This window comes from Puma concolor, chromosome B4, assembly GCF_028749965.1.
Source record: "Puma concolor isolate L17-30 chromosome B4, mPumCon1.1.hap2, whole genome shotgun sequence".
NCBI classification, from domain to species: Eukaryota; Metazoa; Chordata; class Mammalia; order Carnivora; family Felidae; genus Puma; species Puma concolor.
Window position 1 is genome coordinate 132,913,926 of NC_141673.1, and position 25,909 is coordinate 132,939,834.

The window sequence follows — 25,909 nt, forward strand, 5'->3', positions numbered from 1 at the left end:
GGAAGGAAAGGGAGCCAGCAGTTTCTGAACTCCTTTAGAGACTAAGAAGCTTCCAGGGCCTCTTTCAAGAAGGCGGGAGTTTGTGTTGGGGCTTGAGGGATGACCTAGGGGTTTGTCAAGACAGCCAGAGAGAGCTGTTCAACGTGAAGTCGAAGTCCAAGTACTATGGCACTTGACAAAGTGGCAGGAGGACCTGGTACTAGGTATTTGGTCAGTAACTGTGATAAAGAACAGAGTTTTACTTCCGTGGTCAGTCCCTTGTACATGATTTCAGTTAATAAAGTTAACCCAAAGGGAAAGGGCTATCAGCTTCTAACCCCAGACACCTTGCTTAATCAGAGGTATCTGCTGGGATCAGAGAATGCTCAGCACAACGGCTGATGAGAAACATCATTAACTTTTTAAGCATGTAAGAAACAAAAATTCCTCAAAATACTACCTCAACACAAAGTCGCTTAATTGGAAGTAGGATGAAAATATTCTGCACTAGAACAGACCCCTGAACCTGATCTCAAAAGCATACATGAGTTAAGGTTAATGTAAGTGCTGAATCTACCTACCATCCATCCCCCTTTAGAAGGTTTAGCCAATAAACTTTTTAATGAAAACCAGAGAAGGAATATTCAGGAGCATACTGATTTTTTTTTAAATGATGAGAAATAATCAAAACGACAACAAAAAAATGGTGTAGGGTAAAAAAAATCAGAGAGGGTTAAAGTATATTCTTTTTCCTTCAGATTTGCCTTGCAGAGTTTTCTTCTTTTGGGTCTCAACCAATGGATAAAAAAAGTAGGAAAGACAAAAACAAAAACAAAAAAAGATGTATCCGGGGGGATCCAAATTAGAAACACCCCGGAACAAAGAAAAATGATGACAGTATAAAAAGTTACCCACATTCCAGATAGCTCTGGGTAGAAAGGGTTAAAAGTTCAAAACTTTCTCACCTTAGAGGTTTCCATATATTATGAAGAAAATACATTGTGAGGTTGCCGTCACAGCATTGATGTGCAGAGCGGTTAAAAAAGTGAGACATGGGCACTTATACAATGTCTTACAAAAAACATCATAGAGAAATAACAAACAATAACAATTTCAGGCAACAAGACCACAGGATAGCAAGTTAACAAACTTTTTAACCTCTTTTTTTTTGTTTTTTGTTTTTTAAATATTAGGGATTTATACAAAACACATAATAAAATACCCATGTTATCAAATTACTTCTCACAAGAAACACACTGAAGCTCTAGGAAGGAAGTACCTTTGGAATTTGGCACTATATATTTTCACTTTTTTTCTTTAAAAGAAAAAAAAATCACATTTTGCTGAACACAAACACATCTAAATAGTCCACAATAAAAAAAAAAAAATGACATCAATGCTTTACAAGCCAACACAAAACTTATTCTGGAATAGGTTTTTTTTTTTTTTTTTTCCCCTCACATGAAATTTTTTTTTAAGCAAACATTTTTTTTTTTGAAATTCTTTTAAGTAAACCAATTCTAAACTTGTCTTATCAACAGAGAACATTAAGACCGTAAGACTCATGATGAAGCCACAACTTAATTCACAGAAGCACCAACGTAACACAGTTTACAGTAACCTTTCTCCTGTACATTGAAACAGTATAAAATATAGGTAATTTCATGTGCATTAAACCATGGATTGTCTAACTGTGAGTCAGTTCAGCAAAAGGTGACACAAATAGGTAGCATTTGCCCCAAAACAGGGTAAATATTTTTCTTATACTAATCTACAAAAAGTGGTTCTATATATATATCTTAATGAGAAAGTGAGCCACCTAAAATGGCCTTATCAAAAAACTTTACACTGCCTGAAAAATGTAAAAACTATTACAGACCTCTAGAGACTTAAAATCAGACAGTTTTTTTCTCAAACTGTTTTTGGAAGTAGTCTGTTAGAAACCAACATTCTGTGTCCCTGGACACATATTGCTATTGTTACCAGTGACCGGGAAGAATGCCAATCCCTGTATAATACTTTCAAGTCTGTTTTATGAAAAGAAAAAAAAAAAATAAGAAAGAAACGTTTTTGCCACAGGTTTTTTCTATAATTAATTTGTCTAATAATAAATTTCAGTCTTGCATGAATGCAGCAATGTTTTTCACATTGACTTCCCAGAATTCAATAGCTAGATGAGGTCACATGCAAATTTCAAAGGTCAAACTAGATCAAAGGTCAGTAGGAGAACCAAATGTGATGTGAGGTCAGAAAGACATCAGAAACAATGACGGGACGATGAAACTTTTTTTTGAGACGCCACAGGGACATGCTAGGCAAACGGTGAACTAACGGGCATGAAGATGTCTAGGGAGAAAACAAGGGAGAGTAAAAAGTTACACAGAATCTACGCAGCAGCAACAAAATCACTCTTAAGGGTGCAGGAGAAAAACTAATGCAAATCTTAGGTCATTAGGGAGTCTACGAGCCATTCGCGTAATTTGCATTTCTTACAATCTTTATCCACAGCACAATGGAACCCCAAGAGAATCCATCCGGAGGAGGAGAGGGGATGGATTCTGGGTGTTTTGGGATGGGGGCTGGCAAGGGACAAGGGGAGAGGATCCAGTTTCAACGGATGTAACATATGGGGAGAGTCAGACGACTGAGCTGTAAACTAGATAATGGAAGTTACGAACAAAATAATCAGACAGATACGAACAACGAGAGGATAAAGCATGAACTGTAGGCCTAGGGTTCAACGGTGAAAAAAAGCCCATTCCTAGAACGATTCCTCTAGAGACTACTTCAAAAGGATCTAGCTAGCACAGAGAACTGCTCTTTAGGTACCCAATAAGTTAACAATAGGCAATAAATAACTTCCATTATTTCTGAGGCAGTAAAAATTTTGTACAAAAATAGAAATGCTTTTTTTACAAATAAAATTTACAGGCCTGTGGCTTTCTTTTTTATTTATGTATTTATGTATTATTTATTTATTATTAAATTTATCTTTCAAGAAACATCAAGTATTTTCACTCATTTTTATTTTATTTTTAAACCCTGTAGCTTTAAGAAACAGATCTCTAAATCTTTTTTTTTTACATTAATCCTTTCTAAAAACTAAAAATAAAACAACGAAATAGACAACCAGTGTAATAATCTGACCAATAAATGTCATGTTTCTTTGAACCCTAAAATAAAATCCTACTTGTTAAAACAGAACCAAATGTAGTGGAAAGACGTTTGTGTTGTTTTAAGTGCTTCTCCTGGCTTCTCTCTTGCGCTACGCCACCACCTTAACCTCTAAATGGCTGGCGCCCTCCTCGAGGGTGGGCGTGGACAAGGAGGGGTGAATTCTCCAGGCAGTGCTCTGGGGCACCAGGGGTCTCAGAGTTAGAATTGCACATTAGCCTTTGTTTGCCTTTTAAATTCTCAAGATGTCATTTATTTATGTGTGTTTTTCTTAAAAAAAAAAAAAAAAAAAAAAAGCAAAACCGAAGAAACAAAATACGAAAACAAAACAAAGGTAAAAGGAGATTCAAATTGCAAAACAAAGGAGAATACAGTGGCACAACTGCAAGAGGAGTTTACTCAATAGAAACAAGGTAGCCCGAGTTTTAATTATGGCGAACGGGGACGGGGGAGTGGGAAGGGGACATGGAGGCCTTATTGTAAAAATAACCGTCTCTCTTGGTAAAAGTTGGCAATGTGGTCCTCCTCTGCCTTTCCTGTTGAGAACAGGCTGGCTTGTGGGACTTACCCTAAGAAAGCTAAAATAAGAGCAGGGAGCCTCTGGGGTTAGGATCAGTAAGGTTTGCTGTCGTTTTTGGAGCGCTTCAGCTGGACCTTCAAGCGTTTCATGCCAATCTGAAAGCCATTCATAGCCTGGATAGCAGCTTGTGCAGACACCGGATTGTCGTAGCTAACAAAACCTGGAAAACACAAGGGGAAGGAGGGTGGGAATCAACATGGAGAGGGAGCAGGGCGTCACGGGGTGGCTGGAGAGTTAGCGGAGTGGTAGGTGATGTGCACGTCCTGTGGGCTCCGTGCTGCGCCACTCAGCTCACGGTGTGCCTACCATGTACGGACACGCGGTGTTTATGGGCAGCACCGGAAATCTCCGCTGAGAAGCAGGGAGAAAAGCTGATGCATCACGGCAACAAAGCCCGTCTGTGAAAAGCTACATCTCCCAACTCCCGGCCTCTTTTCTTTACCGAACCCTTTTGAGAGAGCCCCGGGTTCCCTGAAGTGGTGCTCATGGGAGCATAGGGATACATACTCCAGGGTTCAGAGGGCCCCCCAGAGGCTCACAGGTCCCAACCCGGTGAGGTTTAAAGGCAGGGCTGGTGACGGTGCCCTGCAAAGATCCTGACTTTCATTCCAATTCTCCATCTGTATCCACAGAGCCCATACCTGTTCCTCTGTCAGATGGGGTCAGTTAGTGAATTAACTCTGGAGTAATTTATACTTGGTTTCTAACATTGTGGAGTTATTTCTGGGAGGAACCTAGGGATCCAAGGGAAATGCTGGGCCTTTTTTCCATAGCTCAACTTCCATTTTCAAAGCTCCACTGAATTCAACAGACTGGAAATCTCTGCCTTGCAACCTCTAAGAATATTAAGAGTGAACAGCTCAGGGCATAAGAACCACCCTAACAGACTTCCTAGCATCTTTCTCTGTACCAACACTCAGCACCAAAATGGCAGGGAGGGCAGGCTTCTGACAAAGAACCAGTGATGCTCTGCAAAGACCCAGAAACAATTCTGATCATATGGTTTGTTCAGACACTGGGGGTGGGGGTGGCAGGATACACGCAAAACTTTCTTTAGTTAATGCCGGTGTAAAGCTGTTGAGCTTGTACTGTCCCTACTTGGGGTTGAAAGGAAGCCATTATACGGAGTGCATCTTCGCTCTGTTAAGAACGTTCTGTATTAGGCTTCTTCAACGATCTAGTATTAAAAGTCTAAAGCTAAAGAGAAAATTCCTTTACAAACTAGAGGAGGAAGACAAGGACATAAAATATACCTTCAGCAGAGTTCTCAGCTGATAAAAATGAGCATATGGTGTAATGCAGCAAAGCTTTTCCTAGTCAGGCCGTATTGCAAAATGGGCGTATGGATTTTTGACTAAATCTAATTCCTGGTATGGGTGATCTTGAATCCAAGATTTTTGCTATGATTTTCTCCTTTCCTTCTAGGTCTTTATCCAGAAGCAGCAAGATAGTTAAAGAATGGAAATGGATCAAGGGTGAAATGGACAACGAAACCTGGCCACGAGGTTAGTTAGCATGGAAGAATGGGGTATCAGCTTATGACAACTCTGGCCTCCCCTCTCCCTGCCACCATTAGGCTGGCTCACTGAGAAACGTAGGTATGGGATGCTGTAGCTTGTGACAAAAATTGAAAACAGTGCGTAGCATTGCATACAATTGTCTGCTGATATTCATAGGCGTAGGTTGATTACACACTGGTTGAATAGTTTGTGGGCTGATATAATCTCTTTTCAAGGCTGTACATATTTTCTTACATTCAGACCCTGAAGCACAATCCCTTTCCAATCTCCAGATAAGCCCAGGACATTGTTTGGCAATGAGTATAAAAATCTGGTTCAAAACCTTGTGCAGGGAAGCTCCTAACGGTAAGCTACCCAAGTGCACACTCACCCCCTATGTAACCACTTACTTTCCACTTCACTCGCTCACGAACCATCACAAGGGGGTTTATGTAGCAGAAGCCATAGTGTATTGAGTTCAGGCTGACAGCCTTTCCAGTTGGGTGAAAACAGTGACTTTCAGTGGTTGCCATACTAATTCCCCTAAACACAGAGGCTTCAGACCTTGCTGGTTGATAGCACAGAAATTAGAAAGGTGTTATATGATACTGGGGTTTTAGAAGCTGAAACACTGTCTTTAGATGAGCTGCCCATTACCAGTGAGAAGGATCTTAAGTTTGATCCACCCCTCCCACCTCGCTGTTTTTGTTGATACCATTCACTTTCCTTTGCGTTTCCACTGGTCTGTATCTATTTCGCTTTGTTTTGTACGGCTACTGCCTACTACCCACGTGAATTATTAAACTGGAGGAATGATTCAGGCAAATGTTCTATTAAACTGGGCCACGACTTGTCAAGTGAATAACATATACTCTTAACATTCTGGCCTCTAAACCACTTTGGGGGCCCAGAAGGGTTCAAAAAGTAAAACACGAAATAGACTTAATGAATGCTGTGCTTTTGCTATAAAACATCAGAGCAAGGAGAGAGCGGGCCTTACTCTCTCAGGGAGGAAACACTGCCCCAGGAGGCAGGGTCTGGGCTCCTTGAGGAAGGAGGTCAAGCCACCGAGGACCTGAGTTTTCCAGCGTTCTCGGAATTCCTGTAACTCCTGTGCTCTGCCTCCACTCATTCAGTCCCTGCAGATCCTGTCATTGCAAATTCTGGCTCCTGAATCTCAGCACAAGCAGCATTTCATGTGACTGTGAAATACCTCCACGGCCTGCCCCGGGGCTCAAGGAGCTGTGGTGGGCAGCGTAGCCCCAGGCCTGCTGTGACGGGATGTGCATTCTCGTGAGGGTTCATGTGAGTGTATGTGGTGCTGAACAGGAGCCTCCCAGTACGACATGCTACCCAAAGCCACAGTGTCTGAATCCTACTGGACCCAGAAGGGCCTGGAAACCGTGGCAAAGGGTCTGTAGTGCCCTTCTGTATCAGGGTAGCCTAAACTACAGTACAGTCTGTTAAGTGTATTTCCATCTGCTAAAGCTGGCTTCAGACCTTGGGGCTTAAAGAGATTGCTGCTGCTCTATAGTGAAAGATGATTAGATGTATGGAGCAAGACGCTCTAATAGCACAGGATACCGCAATACCTAATGTATAGGCATTTAATTTCCCAGATCCTTTTTATATAGCCCCTACCTCTGCTTTTGATTACACGACTTTGCCCAATCTGCTTACATGGATCCAGAAAACCGGAAACGGCACCACCCAGGGAAGGCCCTATCTGGACGTCTAAATGTTTGCCATTTACATTTTCCTTCCCATGACTCCTCACTTGGGAATGAACTGTGATATTCTGGCTTGGTTTCTTTTGCATACCAAAGCACTTGCTCAGATTGGTCTGTTTGTCAATGAAGACTTTAGCAGAGATAACATTTCCAAAAGGCATGAACATCTGCAGAATGTCCTGGTCTCCAAACTCCTGTGGAAGGTGGTAAATAAAGAGGTTTGCACCCTCTGGACCTAAAGAGGAAAAAGAAATCAGAGTAAGGTATTCTTCGCTTCTTAGTTCCCCAGGCCTCTTCTTAGGACTGCTTTAACAACAGGCTAAGCGTGTGCCTTCCTCTCATACTAAAGGGAACGAAACAGATGTATACATGTCAAGTGCTGGTATGTCTTTCAAGATGGGAATCACCTTTCAGATGTTCCAATTTCCAGAGACACTGGTCTGTGGCTCGTATTTGCTTAGGGCACATAGTTTTAGTCTCTTCTTCGTGGGGATGAGGGTGGCTGCCGTAGGGTAGAGCTGGGGAGGAGAATGCAGGTGTGGGGTTTTCCCGGGTGGCTGTGTTTTTGTTGTATGTATATACTGTTTCTCGGGAGTTGAGAGTATCCTGTGTGTTCTAAGCAAATTGCAGCAATTTAGAGTAATGGATATAGCAGTAATGTTGCTTGGATTTCTCAATCATTTACCTAATTATCCATCCAGTTTTGATTTGCCAAATCTCTTAACACACAGTCTAATAATCATTTTTATTAGAAATGACTGGCAATGAGTCAAAGCAGGGAAAAATAGGTAGGTAGAGTTTCACAGGCGTGATAGGAATTATACCACTGGGGATTAGCCTTGGAAATGAACGCGCAAGGTGCCGACTCTAGTCAGAGACTGAGCTCATCCAAGCTCCTCACGCTCCACTGTCACTTTCCAGAGAAACAAGAAGCAAGGGCAGAGTAGGGAAGGTCTTCCTCGCTATGCTGGTTAGAAAGGTAGGCTCTCCTAAGTGTCTTCCCGTGCACTCTCCCCTCTCTCTATAGCCACCTGCACAAGAACCATCTGAAGGTTAAAAGGAGCAAAAAAGGAAAAGGAGGGAATCTGAATGACCTGGTGGGAAGTACCCATCTTCTAATATATAACCAGCAAGAACACTTTCTAGGCTGAAGGCTGCCTGCGGTGGTTACAGATCTTCCCCCCACTGGTTCTCAGAGGCCCCGGGGCTAGATGCCTCTAGGATGTTCCAAGTTCTGGGCCTGGTGTCCCCTGGAACCGGCACTGCCCGTGGGGCGGGGACAATATATGGGTCTACGAAAAGTAAAACTGGGGTAAAAGAACTTTGTGAAAATAAGAGAAACATCTTCATAAAGAAGAGTCAAACCAAGTTTCTTCCCACAAAACAGGAGTGTTCTAATGCGTAGGACTTGTCACAAGGAAGTCTTCTTGAGGCAAATGTCTAAAGCCACACAGGTGAAGCCTTTCTTATTTAAGTGCCAACGTGACCACTTTAATTTTCGGTGTCACAGGTTGCACGGACAAAGCCATGTTCCAGTGCAAAGGAGGCAGTCTGTATTTAAAGGGACATGCTTGCAGGACTTAGGGCCCCACATGTTTCCTGGTTTAAAAAAATTCTTAAGCAATCCAAACTTAATATGGATAGATGTAAAACCAAAACAGTAGAAATGGGTGCTCTGAGTGGTACTATGCCAGGCACATCTTTTGCAATACGTATATTGGGCAAATCTGGTGCCATCCAGATTTCATATTCCTTCTAGATAAAAGATCCAAGTGCACAAATGAGGATTTAGGGGACCCACTTTGATCTGTGAAGTCATCTCAATTCCTGAAGCCTGGGGAGAAATGCAGTTTAATGTGCTCTGACAGGTTTACTGGCCATGCCTGGATAATCCTGGCATTCTAGAACGCTAGACATTCTGATTGTATCTGAGCCAGAGACGGGACCAAGAAAATACAAAATGGTAAATCTAAGGAGGTTTTGTCTTCTTGTTCACTATTTTCTCAGGTAAAACTGCCACCAGCATCTCCTAGTGTATGACCCCACTCCCTCCCTGTTTTTTCTTTACCCAGCAACAGTTTGATTTTGCAAACTGCCAAAATCGTGAACACTAAAACAATCTGAGGGTTCCCCCTATGTATCCACCTCTACGTTTAGTAAAAACCTGACAAATCCCATTCCTTGGAGTTTCCTAGTACACATTATTTTTTACTTCCTAGAGTTGCTTACATGGTTGGCCCCAGCTGGGTGGGTGCTCACATTTTGTATTTCTCATGGGGCACCTGGTCTAGCATGGAGTGCTGAGGTATCTGTGTCAGCCAGCCTACACCCACCAGCTTCTGCTCAGGCCTCCAGAGGCTCTACCTCTGTGTGTGTGTGTGTGTGTGTATAAGCGAGAGACTTGCCTCCTGTAAATCAGGGAGGATGGGAAGGTATAAAGAAGGTCAGAGGGTATTTAGGAGGGACAGGAAAGGTGGTCAGTGTTCCTCATCAACTTTCAGAAGATTTAGCTGGGCAAAATATCAAACCTACTTTAAAAAACAAAGCCAGCCTGGCTCATTTTCCTCTGGGAAAATATACACTAGGATACATGACTAAACACATCACTTGATTTTCAACTCTCTTGACTAAAGAACAAAACTATGGAGTAGAAAAGCTAAAAATCTATTCAGTAGTGGAATTCATCTTTTTTCTTCTTCTTCCCCTTTCCAGTATAATGTGCCTTGAAAACAACAATTTAGGTAAAACTAATATTAAGATGGTTTAAATTTCTTGAGCACACATCACTGGGTGAGAAGAAGGTGATCAGAGGAGAGGTAGGAGGAAGTGGGAAATTATTTAAAAACACTCAACAAGCCAAAAAACACCACCAACCACAAAAATCAAGCACTGAACCTTGCTACTGGTAGGCCCGATACCTAAATGTCAATAATCATTCAGTGGGTGGCCATTCTTCATGTTAATCCCCGAGAGTGAGCTACCGCACAGGCTATCCTGAAAACTCAAGGCATGGACACTGGGGGCAGTGGAGGAAGTGCTTGGGGCCTAGACTTCACCCTTGCACTGTTACATGCTGAGGCCACCGTGACTCAAGTTTTTCAGCGACAAGGGTTATGTGGCTTGCTGGAAGGCCCTGATGGGACAGTGGAGAAGTGACCGGCATTCTCTAAAAATCACGTAGGGACCTGGCTTTTATGTTCTTTTCTGAGAACATTCTTATCTCATATAGGCCTCCTACCACCCTTATTTGTCACTATTTGGGTAGTTAGATCCTGGACAAAGGGACCTCAGTGCAGGCTTTTCTTGGGGAAACAAGGCATATATGACGTGCAGTCTCCCCACACCTCGGGAGACACAGTGGACTGAACAGTTGTGCAGCTCTTTAAAAACCTACATTAACAGTCACAGCTGAGAGTAAAGAAACTTTCATCTATCTTTCACTTTTAACGATCTCTTAAGATTAGAAAAAAATCTTTTTTTACACATGAGTCTCTTTAAAGCTGTGTCCCTTTTAAGGTTCACTTTATAAAGTAAAACTATTCTATTTCTTGTAGAACACCAGATTTCAAGTCGAAGTTTGCACACAAGAATAGTTTGGAACTGTAGGGTGAGGATAAAGAAGGGGAAGAAATTAAAATGTCTTCAGTACTTCCCTACCGTAGCTTCTTCCCCCATACTGTAACAGGTCAGAAAGAGAATAAACATAATGTTGCAGATTTTGCTTTAAAGAAACCAAAAGGAAAAAGGGAAAAAGACAAGCTGTCCCTCTCTGGAGTGGCTCATGAACTATTTTACAATTAGCTTTAACTCATTCTTAGTATTAACTTCCTGATACTCAATTTGCCTTATTGGCAGAGGAGCAAGACAATCAGTCACTTAGTTACTTGCTCCAAGGACCCCCGATTAAACACGGACCCAGTCAATCCTAATGGTGGATCTGATCATCACCCTGGAAAGCCTCACCTGCCGAGAGGCAGGCTCTGTGGTCCCAGGGCTAGTGGACGCTGAGAAACCCGGGATGTGCCCGAGAGCGCTTTGCCCACAGGAGACTCTCCGTTCACCCCCTGCACTCATGCGGAGTTGAGGTGTAAGGGGAGAAATCCTAGATGGTCCACGCCGACTCGGGAAAGGGGGTTCCTGCAGTGTTTTGAGGACAGCAATTCCTAAGTGATTGTGTGTAAGGGTGCAGTGGGGGAGAAATCCATATTGGGAGGTAAAAGAACGAAAAATTCAAAGATAAACGGACAAGGCTGAACAGGAGGGGAGAGAAGATTCAAACCAATGGTTTAGGCCTGTTGTGTTTCTTAAAAGGAAAAAAAAAAAAAACCCCAAAGACCCGAAAAAAAAGAAAACCACCACAAACCCCAGGAAGAACAGAAGTACGCTAACTGCGCTCTCGTGACGCCGGCCCCATCTAGCTTCTCCGAAGGCCGCCGCCACAGTGGGTGTTGCCCGCCGCGCCCGGGCCCGGGCCGGGCACCTACCTTCCTTCTGGCTGCCCGCGGCGCTCTGCTGCTGCAGCAGGCTCTGGCTGTACAGAGTGGGCAGCGCCGCGGCCGCGTACTGCTGGATCCCTGAGTAGGCCTGCGTGAGGGCGTCCATGGTGCCCGCCGTGCCATTCGTCAAGCCCGTGGCGCCAAGTCCTCCGTTCAGAGCCGCCATACCTGAGAGCATTTGAGCAACTTTACAAAAAACCCAACAATAGAGAAGAGAAACAGCACTTTTCATTAGTGCTTTCCAAAGGAAGTTAGAGAATCATTTGACACACGTACAACAGCAAGTGCATGCAGCCGGCACACCGGTGAAACCGACACGGAAGGAAAAACGCAACGATGCAGGAATACATCAGCATGATGGTAAACAGACCACGCCCCCCAAAGCCCCCTGAGCAATGACACCCTCACTCCCTAAGGCCAGCGATCAAAACTCACAGAGGCACTACCGACAGACAACACGTCTCCATTCCATGCGCTGTGCTACTGGCAAGTCCCGCTATCTTTTTGAAATGAGAGCCTTCTCCTTGGAGCTTAGAAGCTTGGAAAAAAACATTAGTGACAGAGGCTTGTAACATCTGTACACTTCAGTCCACCTCCTGGGCCCTCTGAAGGGCCAGGGGATGGCTCACGGGTTGGAGGAGAAAGGGGTAAAACTGGTGTCCCTAGGCCATCTGACGAGACGGTCCTGGAGGCCAGCTCTGTCCTCGGTGAGCCAGCGTGCGGGCAGTGCCCTTCTGGCTCTACGAAACAGCGGAGGGATGGTGTCGAGGAGGAGGACCTCAGGGAGAATACTCAAGCTGATCAAGAATTAAGGCGAGGAAAAAATGTGGGCCCTTACTCTAATTGCAGAGAACCAAAGCTGCTTACGTAGTACAAGGGGCTCAAAAAAGAACGGGGCCATCTTTAGCAGCGAGTAGACGCGTGCACACGTGCAAGGATTTATCAGTGCCCACGTAACCGGAGTTTCTACCCACGAAGGAGCTCCAGGTCATGTTTTTCAGTTAACTGAAGGGATACTCGCGTCTGTAAGCTGGATCTTGGCCAGTAACGGATGGGAACTGGATGCTGTCCAGCACCTTTTTCTTGGATCCTGGCTGCTCTTTTGCTCTGTTATGGTTGCTGACTGTGCCACATTTTCCCTGAATATGGAGTCAAAACAAGCAATACTTTTATAGAGTGTTAACTTTCATATGAACTCAGGAAATGGAAGAGGTGACATCATAATTGCTTTTAGTTCCCTTTGTGACTGAGACATTAAAAAAAAATAAGGTTTCTGGCAAGAAATTATTGAAAACATTAATGAAACACTTGAACAGATTAGGGCTATTGATAAGGGCTGTTAAAACACCTGAGATGACTAACTGAAAAAAAAAGCGGTAAGGAGTCTAATGAGGATAGAGGACTAAAGATGCTTAGAAATTATACAGAGGAATCCAACACTAGAATCATGTCACCATCCATCAGTGCTCCTGCCTGCCATCCACAGGAGACAGAGCAGGTGGGGAATGTTCTTACTCTCGACACGACTGTTATTCCGATAACTTCATCTCTTAGAAGGAGTCAGACCATGGCCTAACAGCAGAGGAAATGCGTAGCGCCTCGGGCCTGGTATTCTCTGGGGGGTGGGGGGCTTGAGGAGACACAGTGGGCCCTAAGAGAAATTACCAAGCACAGTGTCCTCGGTACAGACACGGCATTGGGCTGGGGTGCTGAGGAGAGTCTGAAGCACAGGAGAATGGAATAATAAGCCCGCAGAGAGGAAGTCCTCGCAGGCAGATCTAGCAAATTCAAATTAGGCAAAAAGGTGTTGGCCAGCAGAGATCCTGAGGACTGTGCCTGAGGTTTCTTATTGTGAAGGAGTCTATTCTCTTAATTTTTTTTCAGTCATGGAAATAAATACTGTTAAGGAGCTTAGAACTAGTGTGGCCTCCTAATTAATCCCTCAAGACACCAGCTAATCCCATTTACCTCACCCAGGCTTCTCTCTTCCACCCCTGCCATTCTTACGGCTGCCGAAGGGCTGGGGGGTGATTTCTCTTTTCTCCTCTGGTCTTATTTTATCCTCACCTCCCAACATTGGTGTGAATGCAAAGAAACATCGGTGTTTCTTTTCTAGAGAGGCGGGAGGGTGTAAAATAACTCCGGAAGAGCTGGGCACAGTTAAGTGCCCTGTGTTTCATTTCTGTCAGGCTGTTAACAGGTGCTAGGGATACAAGTGGTTGCGCCACGTGGCCCAGCCCTCCAGAAAGCCGGATTCCCGTGTAGGGGGAAATTCTAGTAAGAGTGAGTGGTGACCTTGCGCTCTACTTACACCCTGGGGCAAGGGTGCATCACAGCCCGCAGGGCCGTGTAGAGCACAGCCGAAGACCAGCCCGGCTGCCATCCACGTCTCCGAGTCCCCTTGCTGTCACTGGAACAGAGCGCCGCCACTTGCTGGTACCCGGTCAGCTAAGGGCCTTAAGAGTTTGCGGGCCCTGCCGCGTAAGAGCCTTCGGAGTGCCTTCCTTCGTAGTTTCCGAGGCCCAGCTTCTCCAAGAGGTGCTCCTTCGCTGCAGTGGTCTTTGGTGCCCCTGACTCCCTCCTTCTGTGGCATGGGATTTTTTTTTTTTTCTTTCTTCTTTCTTTTTAGTCATCCAGGTTAGGAGAATTTTCTTCTCTTTCCCCCTTTTCGCCAATTGTTCCCCCCGCTCTTGAAACACAGAAGCAGAATGAACTTCAGTGCTCCTGAAAGACCGGATGGGTTTCAGGACCAGAATTGTTGTGAGGCTTCCGGCACATCGCCGCTGTTCTGCCTACACTTCACAGTGGTTGACTGTGTTTTTGGACTAGATCTCAGGGCAGATCTCCTTTCTGAAGGGTTGGCTTGCTTCAACTGATTCCATGCACGTGGGAGGTAGCCGTGGCCGGCCTGACCTGCCTGAGGTGGGGAGGGAAACGGTATCGGAGGCATCAAGCAAAGGGGGTGTTGATGTCAAAGAGGGGACTAGCAAGGGCTCTCCGGCTTGGGGCTTTCCTTCTTCATGGTATAACCACCCTTTTGAGCAAAAAATAAGTGTCAAAATTCTGACAAGTACAAGTGCAGTGAGAATATTTAAAACCAAAACTATCCTGGAGATTCTGGGGGTATGTGGTTGTCAAAGACAAGGTACAAGAAGTAATTGATTACCTTGTAGAATTTGAAAAAATCACCCAGGGAAGATTTATATTAAATAATTATTCTGTCAAAGATAACCCCTGTCAATTCAGCTGCTGGTATCTGATTACATGTAAAAACTGTGGGCAGTAGAAAAAGAAGTTTGAAGAAAATTAAATTGAATAAATGCTTCCCCTTAAAAGAGTAGGGATTTTCTTTCAAAAAGCCAAAAGGATCGGTCATTTCATCCCATGTAATCTAAATTCCCACGCATGCTGTTTGGATGAGGAACAAAATGACAGATGTGGCAACCTCAACAAGGGGAGGTCTCTGCGCATGGGCAACAAAGTCTGCATACCCTGCCTGTGAGACGCTTTAACTCTCCAAAGGTCCTCAACTGAGAGGGACCCGAGGAGCTGTGAGATGCCTGAGTAAATCTGCAAATGACACAGAAGGACCCACCAGTGTGAGCAGGAGCACTTTTGGTGGCCACTGTGAAGATGGTCCTGAAGGCAGAGGCGGAAGCAGCGTAAGTGCCCCCCCCCCCCCCCCCCCCCCCGCGAAAGGGCAAAAGTGAGGAATGTATTATATTCCTGTAGGTTTATAATCTATTTCCTGGGATGTTTTCCTTGCTGTAGACAAGATATACATCCTCTTAAGCTGCAAGCTGATAAGAAGTGTAAAATGTCTAGAACCATGGTAGAGGAGTATGAATATGCACTTAGCGGCATTTATATGTGTGTTTGTGTTATTATGGTCACAAGTGTGTATGAAGTTGTATGTGCCTATATGTGTATCTACCTATGTACATTTCACATATTCCAAGAATACAGATTGAGAGTGATTTTATAATGCATACTTAAGAGTGACAAGCCAGAATAATATGCCCCAAACATCTTTTCTCTCCTTTACATAAAATACGGTTGACTCTTGAACAAGTGGGGGTTCAAATGAAAGTCTCTGTTAATTTTTCTCCCCCAAAACTTAACTACTGATAACCTACTGTTTACCAGAAGCTCTTACCGCTAACATAAATAACACATATTTTGTACATTATATGTATTATACACCGTATTCTTAAAATTTAAGAAAATCATAAGGAAAATGACCACACATTTGTAGTATCCTACTTACAGTATTAATTGACAGAATTCTGCATATAAGTGGACTGCACATTTCAAACCTGTGTGTTCAAGGACCAAGTATTTCCACAAACACTATTCATCAGGTACTTGTGCCTGATTATATTCTGACAATCCTAATTTTAAGGGCTGTATGCTAAGCCATTTGGAAGAACGAGGTTGATTGGAACAAGGAAAAATAAGTGTGTCACCTGACATACATTTAAATAGAGTCAGACACAGACTTTTGGGCAGTTCTATCTACAAAAAATATCTTCTTCGTCTTAGCTTAGATCTTAATACACAAAACATGCCTGGAGAACCCTCAGATAATCCAGAAGTGAATCACCCACATTCCTTACTTATGATCTTGACAATTTCTGCTTTTAGCTTTAGGGTTCAACTGTACTTTTTTAGCCCCTCCATTCATGAATGTATGGAGCAAGGAAAGGGACATCAAACTTGAACACTTTAATTTAGCTTCTTTTCTTCGACCCCAAACTTTATTTTAGGAGAAGTGAAGTGAAGTGAAAGGGGTAAAATTTATAGGAAGATGAGTTTGGGAATTAATCGGATTCCGTCTACCTACATTCTCCTGGCTCCCTGGTCCCTGGGAAAGAGGACTCTATTCAGACAGCCAGAGAATTCTTTCAGTACCAAGTAACTGTTCCTGGGATGGGGAGTAGGGTAGGAAACAGCAATGATAGGGAAACTGTGGCCAACTATTTCAGAAGCTGCCTCTATTCCGGTACCCATTTCTTGAGTACCTTCTCTGAGAATTTTCCAGTAGGACAGGTAGCATCATCATGTCTGTTTAGGCAGAATGGTCTGAAAGAGGACACTATATATTTTGGGTTTTCCTTGGTATTTGAAAAGAAACAAATATCTGCTCCAAGCCAACGTTGGGATTGTTAAATAGCTCTGTGCTAGTAACACTTACCGGATCAGAAGGAATGTGGTTTTGTTTGTTCATGGTTTTTGGTTTAATTAAACACTTTTCCTGGTTCACACTGTTTGGTAGGGACTGTTCGAAATGAGACACATTTTTAACTCCCCATGAACTATACATACCTGTATTACTCCAATTGCAAACAATTTAAAAAACAAAACAATTTAATAAGCCTGCTGTCCTTGCCAGAAGCAACATCTGTATGACATAGACCCCACACAAGAACTAGTCATAGTCTTGGCCATTCAACACAGTCCCTCTATAGTACTCATGGTAACGATGGGAAAATACCAGCAAAGCACAACAGACGAGGATGGAGAGAGGTGGACACACGGACCCGAGACAACACACAGCAGTCATGAGCACGTGCTGAGGAGGACAGCCATTCCCACTGGCCTGTTACTTTGCAGACCAAGGACAGGACAGGCAGGCGATCAAATCAAAGTCCTTGTTTTAGGGGAACTAGGTCCTGGGGCAAGAGAAGCAGCATGAAGGGATGTGTGTAAACACCCATGTCTGCAACCAAGGGGGAGGAAGTGGGTTGGAGCGTCTGCAGAACAAGGTCAGAAACAGGAGTAAACGTGATGAGGGCTCCTGGGCTGCTGGAGGTGGGCAGCTGGAGGCCGTTTTACTGGAATAAGACATTCTGTTGTCACATGATTGCCACTTAATACGCTATTTGCTAATCAAGAGCTATCTTATCTAGAAAGAACGATCCCCCCCACTTTTTTTTTTGGCCTATGGTCAGATGAAACTCAGTCCCAATTTTTGTTTGTTTTTCCCAGAGCATCTGAACAAGTGTTTATTAAAACTTGGAAATTTGATGAGGTCTAGATTTTTTGTTTTTGTTTTGCTGAAAAAAAATGGTAGTATCTGATCACCCCTTGAAAACTGTTCACTTGTTGAGTCATGGGGTAAACTAACTTGCCAAGGGACCCTTTCTTAAAGCTTGAAGCAGGAAGGTGCTGTGTTGCCTGCACTGCATGGAAGATAACTGGGCCCCCAAATCAGAAATCAGATTTGCTCTGGGCTCTCCTGGGACTGGCTACTCTTGACTCAGGACTGAACTGAGGGAAAGGCAAACGAGATGTCCCTTCTGTGCGTGGAGGGTCAGTTCTCCCCAGTGTAGAAGCCAGTGCCGAGCACAAGCCTAAAACATGACTTTATCCTCCACAGCTCTAACGTGGCAGAAATGGGCAGGCTGTGTGGGACGGAACCTGGAGCTCTCCAGGGAGTCCCTAGGTTTTGGGCTGAAGTACTTCTGGAAGCGAGTTGCCTCACTCTGCCTCAACCTGCCATGGTGACATGAGCCTCTTCAGAGATGAACTGCTGTTGAGTGAGCCGTCTGTGAGCGCTTAAAGACTCCACACGGTACCACTGCCAGCCGGGGCCTTTTCCACTCAGCCTTATCTCCTCCTTTCCAAGGCCTCGTGCTTCTCTATATAGGTCATCAGTCTTTAGAGCAAGAGGGTACCAATAAAATCGTCTAATCCAGAACTTCCAGTTTTCAAATGGGACTCTGAAGCCTGGGGTGGGTGGGCAGTGATTTGCTGAGGTTTCTGCAGGTGCCTGCCAGATTTGGAACTGGACCCACGTGTCCACTTTTCTATTAAAACACACTGCCTCTCAGAAGAAGAGAACCAAAGCACGCCCCTGTGAAAGCTGCAACTAGCTGTCAGCCACAGAAACCTACGAGTGAACGAACACACGTTCTGAGGATTAGAAAAAAGCCGGGGCGACGAGGGCTGGGTACCTTTGAGGCAAAACGAATGTAGATCGCATGTGCCTAGCGGGGTATGTGCTCCTCCATCCCAAGCTTTAGTTCTCCCTGTTACGTATCCTTTGCAGTTCAGGGCTGGCTGACCATTTTCTGGGGAGAATTTGGGGGAAGGCTGTCCACCAGAGCAGCAAATACTCACTGTTTATGGTACCTGCTAGTGCATTAATATTATTCAGTCCGACAGTGGCTCCCGCCAGCCCTTGCAGAGTCCCAAGAGAGGTCAGAGAATTCATGGCCGCACCAGCACTGGAGTTGGGGGTTGAAGCAGCCACTGAAAAACAAAACAAGACAGGAAAACGGGGAGACAAAACACAAGATGAGTGAAGGCCAAGTGGCCCGGAAAGTAATCGTCCTCTCCACGGCAGCTGGAGCTGGGGGCTGAACTGCGAGCCACGCTTAACGCTTCCCATTGGAGACACACATGTGGGGCTGTGCTTGGGGGCAATTCTGGCGGTTAGGTTTGGTGATTCAAGTAAGCCATCACAGCTCTGTTCGGCCAGTCAGTGAATATGCTCACTGCTCGCTAGTGGGGGTGAATCGGCAAACAGGAGGCCGTCTTCTGGGTAGGCTGCCCCCCACACCCCCCCACCAGCCACAGGAGGGCAGCCTCAGTCCTGCAGGCCGAGGCCTTCTCCTGTTCACCAGTGACTGGCACAGAAGGGGGTAGGGGGTGGGAGTGAATGGCAGTCCTTGGTTTTCTCACTGTTTCTGCTTCAGACTCAGCATTTTCTTTTCTCACTGAAATTCTGAAAAAAAAAAAAAAAAAAAAATCCTACATCTTCCTGAATTTGACAGAAGACTTCAGGGCCCAGGCAGTGGTGGTAACGGGGTGAGGAGTGGTAGGAGACAAAACCATTTTGCTCCAAACTCTCTCTTACCCCCCAGCCTTTTAGGTAACAGCTTTACTGACAGATTACTCACATGCCATAAAATTTGGCCCTTGAAGCATGCAAGTCAGTGGTTTTTAGTATGTTCGCAGTTATCCAGCCGCACCACCATCTAACAGAATATTCTTACCCCGAAAAGAAAGCCATCCTTGTTAGCTATCATTCCCCGTTCCCCCCACTTCCTGTCTCTATGAATTTGCTTAGTCTGGATATTTCATGGAGGTGGAATCACATAATTTGTGATCTTTTGTGACTGCTTCCTTCACTTAGCAAGACGTTCTCAAGATCCCTCTGTGTAGGACGGGCCAGGATTTCATAGCAGAGTAATACTCTGCTGTATGAAAACACTGCATTTTGTGTATCCATTCATCAGTTGTGGACATTTTGATTGTTTCAACTTTTGGGCTAGTATGAATAATGATGCTATGAACATCAACACAAGCTTTTGCATAGCCATAAACTTTCATTTTCATTTGAGTACACACACACACACCACACCACACCCAGGAGCAGGACAGCTGGGTAAGATGATAACTTCCTGCTTAACATTTGGAGGACCTGCTGGACTGTTCTCCAGAGCAGCTGCACTCTCTGTCCCTTTTACACCATTACATAATGGCGTCTGTAAGTAGTATGTCACATGTCTTACATTTGTATACACTTGTACAGCTTCACACTCCGCTGACTTTTTCCATGGACATCACTTCGCTTTATCCTGGTGATGGAGGTGAAAGCTGAACTGAACTCCGACCAGTGCCAAAAGCAGCACCTGGTCCTTTTCTAGCTGTGAGATCCAGGATGGCCAGGAACTTCATCCATCTCCTGGAATGTTCCTGCTCAGCGGGAGCTCATCCTTCCTCTGCCTTCAGAAACCACAAACAGCACTGCTTGAAAAGCACCTTGCTTGGGATCCCTCTGGGATGAAGCCAGATCAAATGCCTAAAAAATGAATTCCTCACCTTGTCACATTTCAGTCCATGTAGGCCATTAGCTTCTCACACCTCATAATGCATATCTCTTTTTAAAAGAAAATGATATATAATCCAGTGTCTTTAGTCCTTTTGTATTATGAAACTTTTCAAATACACAAGAGAAAAACATGACAGACTCCCATAAACTCATAGCCACATTCTAGAATATTTGAGAAGCAATTTAATCTATTTTTTTTTTAATTTTTAAAAACATTTTATTTATTTTTGAGAGAGACAGAGTACAAGGGGGGGAGGGGCCGAGGGAGAGGGAGACATAGAATCTGAAGCAGGCTCCAGGCTCTGAGAGTCAGCACAGAGCCTGATGCGGGGCCTGAACTCGTGAACCGTGAGATCATGACCTGAGCCAAAGTCGGATGCTTAACTGACTGAGCCACCCAGGCGCCCCTTCTCAATCTCTATTTTAAAGCCAATTTCAGACCTTCTGTTGTCTCTCCCCTATATACTTCAGTATGCAACTCTAAAAACTGTGGACATTTTTTTAAAAACTCAAAACCAGTATTACACCTCACAAAAATAACAGTAGTTCCTTGGTTTTATTATGTAATAATACCTTGTTTAGGATTTTTTCGTCTATGTACATGAGTATGATTGGCATTTATTTTCCTTCCTGTGTGTCTTTAGTTTTGCTAATAAGCTTTTGCTAACCTCATCAAATGACTCAGGCAGTGTCTTTATTTTTGCATTTTCTGGGATAAACTGTAAAAGATGGCAATTATTTCTAACTTCAGTGTTTCATAGAATATGCCAGTAAAAATGATGTGGACTTGATATTTCTTCATGGGATGATTACATTTCCTTAACTAAGATTGTTCAACTTTTCTTGTTCTTCTCTAATCAGTTGTATTCAGTTATAGCTTTCTAGGAACTTATGTATTTAAGTTTTCAAGTTTATATTGGCAAAAATTATTCATAACATGCTCTTAATAAATGTTTAAAATCAGGAACATTTACAATTAAATCCTACTTCTTTGTCTGCTTGTGCTGTCCGTTACTGAGAGAAGCATGTGAAAATCTCCCACTGTGGTAATGTCAATTTCTCCAGGTAAATATGGACATTTTTTGGAATACATCTTGAAGCTATGTTACTACTTGTGTAGATGTTTGTAAATTATTGTATCTTGTGGTGCAATCAACTTTTTGTGGCAGCTCTTATTTCTAGTTTCTTCTTCAAGTCTGTTTTGTATGATAAAAAATAAAAGCATCAGATTTTTTTGGTTATTTGCATGATGTATCTTTCACCATCGTTTTGCTTTTTTGTCTATTTCTGCTCTCTTATAATCAATATGTAAAGAGGTTTTAAAAACTACAGCCTAATAATCTAACAGTCTTTCAGTAGAAATGTTTAAATTTTGTGTTCTATGTCCTGCCTATATTTTTTCCTCTTCTTTTTTGCCTTCCTTCTTAGGACTATTATTTACTTTTTTTCCCCCATTCCATTTCCCCCTCTGCTACTTTGGAGGTAATGTATATTATTTCTATTCTTTTATATATTACCATAACAATTTTAACAAACATAACTTATGAAAATCAAAGGTAATCATTACCTTTATTTCTTGCCAGAACATTTGCGAGAATGTTTCTCCATCTGCGGACTTTTAAGGACAATTTCTAGAGATTTTAAGTGGTTGACTTTTACAACTTTTACCAGTAATGGTGGTTTCACGGGGTAAAGGGTTCACAGGTATCCTCACATTACCATTCTAGAAGTATTCCCCTGGTGTCACCTAAAATTGTGTGGAAGTTTTTCAGGCTTTTCTTACTGGCTTCGAATCAGAACATGCATGAGGGATAGTTTTTACCCCTCACTCACTGGCACAGCAGTGTGGGAAGGGCTATTACATGGAGACTGACACTAGATTTAAGTCTCTTTTTCCATGGGAAATAGCCCAGAAAGGAGGACTTCTGTTTCTGGCAGTTTATTGGTCTAGGTGACCAGAGAGACTCGGGGGTGGGGAGCAAACACCAAAAGAGTAACAAGCACTATAAGATATCTTTTAAAATATTGCTAATCATATCAATAGTAATGTAAGACAGATTAGGACACGGTGCTGAGGTAAATTAACTGTCAACTTAGAACATCCAACAAAAATATATTTTGGAAACTAGGACAAAATAAATAATTGTCACATAAAAGCTAAGACTTTTTAACCAGTGGACCCTCACTAAATGTTCTGTTGGATAGGATTCAAACTAAAGGAGAAATGATCCCAGATGAAAGAAGGAATAAATAATAAAGCAAAGGAAGTAGTTAAATATGCAGGCAGATTTAAATAAATGCTGTTTATATAAAGTAACAGTGTACTGGGATGAAACACACTGGAGCTAGAACTGCAATACATGACAATGTGAATACACCACACATGGGTTGGGAGAGAGGCTCTTCTGAATTAAACTAGTTTCTTCTTCTTTACCCCTCCCTCCCTCCCTCCCTCCCTCCCTCCCTTTTTGAGAGTAAGTGGGGGAGGGTCAGAGAGAGAGAGAGAGAGAGAGAGAGAGAGAGAGAGAGAGAGAAAATCTCAAGCAGGCACCATGCTCAGTGCAGAGCCTGATTTGGGGGCTTGATCTCACAACTGTGAGATCATGACCTGAGCTGAAATCAAGAGTTGGCTGCTTAACGGACTGAGCTACCCAGGCGCCCTTCAGTTAAAGTATTGTAAGGTCCTTGAAAGAAGATATTCAGGTAAATTTGCAAAATCTCAGAATGAACAGCAAGAGTCTGTGGCATTTGAGCCACAACCTGCTCCCTCCCTTTCAGCTGCTCCTCTCCCACTTCCCCAAGGTCAGTGTATGTAATGGAAGCTCAACTCCAGGTGGTTGTGGCCAAGGAGCTAAGGGCTTCTTCTCCCCACAGGTCCAAACCTAGGGCTATGGTTTCTCCCAGGGAAGGGCAGACCACTGGCATTTTTAACCACACCCCTGGCTCTGTCTTATGGAAGCTCTGTTCCGGGCCAGGAAGTGTGGGAGTCCTGTCCTCAAAGTAGCTTCTGCTCACTGAGCAGGCACCAGAAACTGTGTTTGAGAGGGTCCAGATACTGTACTTAGCAGACAAAGACATCAAAACAGGTCCTATAAATATGTTCAAAGAACTAAAGGAAAACACGCTTAACGAAAGGTATGATGACAAAGTTGCATCAAGCAAAGAATACCAATAAAAAGGGAGATATTATAAAAATTAACAAAATGGAAATTCTAGACTTGAAAGGTAAATTACAGAAATGAAAAATTCACTGTGGGGGCTCAACACTAGATTTGAAAAGGCAGAATAACAAATGAGTTTGGAGAATGATGTAGATCATGCAGTCTGAAAATCAGAGAAACCACAATGAATAAAAAGGAACAGAACGTCAGAGGTGTGGCATGCCATGAGATACAGGAGTGTACAGATACTGGGGGTACCACGAGCAGAGAAAAGAATAAATAACTCAACGACACAAGGACTGAAAAGTTCCTAAACGTGACCAAAAACATTCATCTATATATCCAAGAAAGTCAACAAACTGCAGGTAGGATAACAGAAGAAGATCCACACCCAGACATGTGATAGTAAAAATACTGAAAGCCCAAGATGAAGAAAAAAAAAATCTTGCAAGGAGAGAGTGGACAACATGACTCATCGTGTATAAGGGGATCCCAAGAAGATTAACACCTGGCTTCTCAGCAGAAACAGTGGACCAGAAGGTGGCATGGCACACGGCAAATGCTGAAAGGAGTAAAACACTATGAAGTAAGAATTTTATATCCAGCAAAACTATCTTCGGTAAACCAAGGGAAAAATAACATTTCTAGATGAACAAAAACAGAATGTGTTGCCAGCAGTCATTGTATTACAAGAAATACGAAAGCAAGTTCTACAGGCTGAAAGCAGATAACCCAAGACAATAATTCAAATCCCTACACACATATACATACATAACACCAATAAAGGTAATTATGTGGATACTTATAAAAGACTGTATAGTTGCATTTTTCTTTTCTTCTCTTAATTGATTAAAAAATCAACTGCCTAAAGCAGTATGTATATTAATTGTATCATTGAGTCTCTAATATACAGAAATATATTTGACATTTTAAGCACAAAGGAAGTGGGTAGGGGGACAAAGTTGTATTGCAGTGAGGAAATTATACCAGACAGTAACCACAAGAAGAGATGAAGAGAACCGGAAATGATAAATAAGGAGGTTATAAACAAACTCTAGAGATACATGTATCTGCTCCCCTTTTTCTTTCAGTTCATTTAAAATATATAAAGTAATAATTGTAACTATACGTTAAGTTTATAACATACAAAGATATAATATATATATAAATAGTAGAAAAAAGGGGAGGAAAGGAGGGCTATGTATAGGAGGCATGTTTCTGCATCTCATTGGCATTAGGTTAGTACATATCTGAAGTAGGTTCTGATAAGACAGGATATATGTTGTAAACCCTAGAGCAACCACTAAGAAAATTCAAAAATATGGATGAAAATCACTGAAGAAATTCAAACATTATACTAGAAAATATTCACTTAATGCAAAATAAAGCCACAAAGGAGAAACAAAAACAACTGAAATACACAGAAAGTGAAAAGTAAATTTATGTCACATATAAATGCAACCTGATAATATTAAATGTGAATGAAGTAAACAATCCAATCAAAAGGTAGAGATTGTTAGACTGGCTTAAAAAATTATAAAACAAAACCTAGCTGTCTGTGTTGCTTATAGGAGGCACAATTTAGATTCCAAGACGCAAATAGGTTGAAAGTAAAAGGATGGAAAGATAAATACCATGCAAACAACAAACTATACGCTATAATGAGACAGAAGAGTTTTGCATCAGTTTCAGAGAGAAAAAGAAAAGTGGGTCAACTGCTTGCATTGCAAAGGACCTTGATACACTTCTATGAACATCTGTGTCTTTGTCCGGATGAAATACAGCTCATAAGAGAACACTACTACCAGTGGGTACGTCAGAAAACCCTCATTTTATTCAGCACTCTTTTTCTTTATGCCCTCAGACTCTTCACTGAGATCTTTCGGAAGGGAAAGGATGGAAAGGAATAGGATAAGGAGAGCAGATATTCCTCAGACAGCACAGGAAATGATGGAGATGTGGAAATGAAGCAAACTGGGATAAGGTGTGGAGGGAGTCAGCCGAGTAATGGATCAGAACAGTCTCTCATTCATCTGAGAAACACAAGCTACCGTTATCAGAAAGGCCTCCAACTCCATTGCTGCTCACATCACTGATGAAGCAGAGGTGCCAAAGCACTAAGGTCAATGACCTGGAGAAAGTGCCTATCAGTTAGGGACACCAGCACATTACTAGAAAGACTTATGACACCAGTCGTCATGCTGCTGTGGAGTATTCACTGTAAGTGCTGGAGAGGAAATATATGACCGGACCTTAATACCTCAGTGTCTGCAACTTACATTTTCCAGACCTTGTTTATAGCACAGACATCATTAGTCTCTAATTCTTTCTGCTGCCCCCTGGGTGGTCACCCTGCATCTCCTCTGGTGGCAGAAAAGGATCATGAAAGTTGAGGTTAGCATAGGCATCCTGGAGAAGGTCAGGGGAAAGCTTCCAACATGGCCTCACAGA

At 43.1% G+C, this 25,909-nt stretch overlaps 1 protein-coding gene across 15 annotated transcripts in view; it reads right to left on the reverse strand.

Moving 5' to 3' along the window:
• Positions 1–1,113: 1,113 nt before the first annotated feature.
• The window catches only part of CELF2 (CUGBP Elav-like family member 2), an 830,774-nt gene continuing 805,978 nt past the window's right edge, over positions 1,114–25,909 (reverse strand). For 7 of the 15 annotated variants that reach the window (XM_086714988.1, XM_086714990.1, XM_086714981.1 and 4 more), the window contains 4 exons: positions 18,593–18,712; positions 11,447–11,644; positions 7,054–7,197; positions 3,532–3,893 (listed from right to left, as the gene is read on the reverse strand). In XM_086714988.1, the coding sequence (XP_086571114.1) occupies positions 3,766–3,893; positions 7,054–7,197; positions 11,447–11,644; positions 18,593–18,712 (590 nt within the window). In that variant the 3' untranslated portion in view covers positions 3,532–3,765. Of the gene's footprint in view, positions 2,326–3,484; positions 3,894–7,053; positions 7,198–11,446; positions 11,645–18,580; positions 18,713–25,909 lie in introns of those variants that run through there. The other 8 variants (XM_086714979.1, XM_086714983.1, XM_086714980.1 and 5 more) reach the window with 6 other exon arrangements.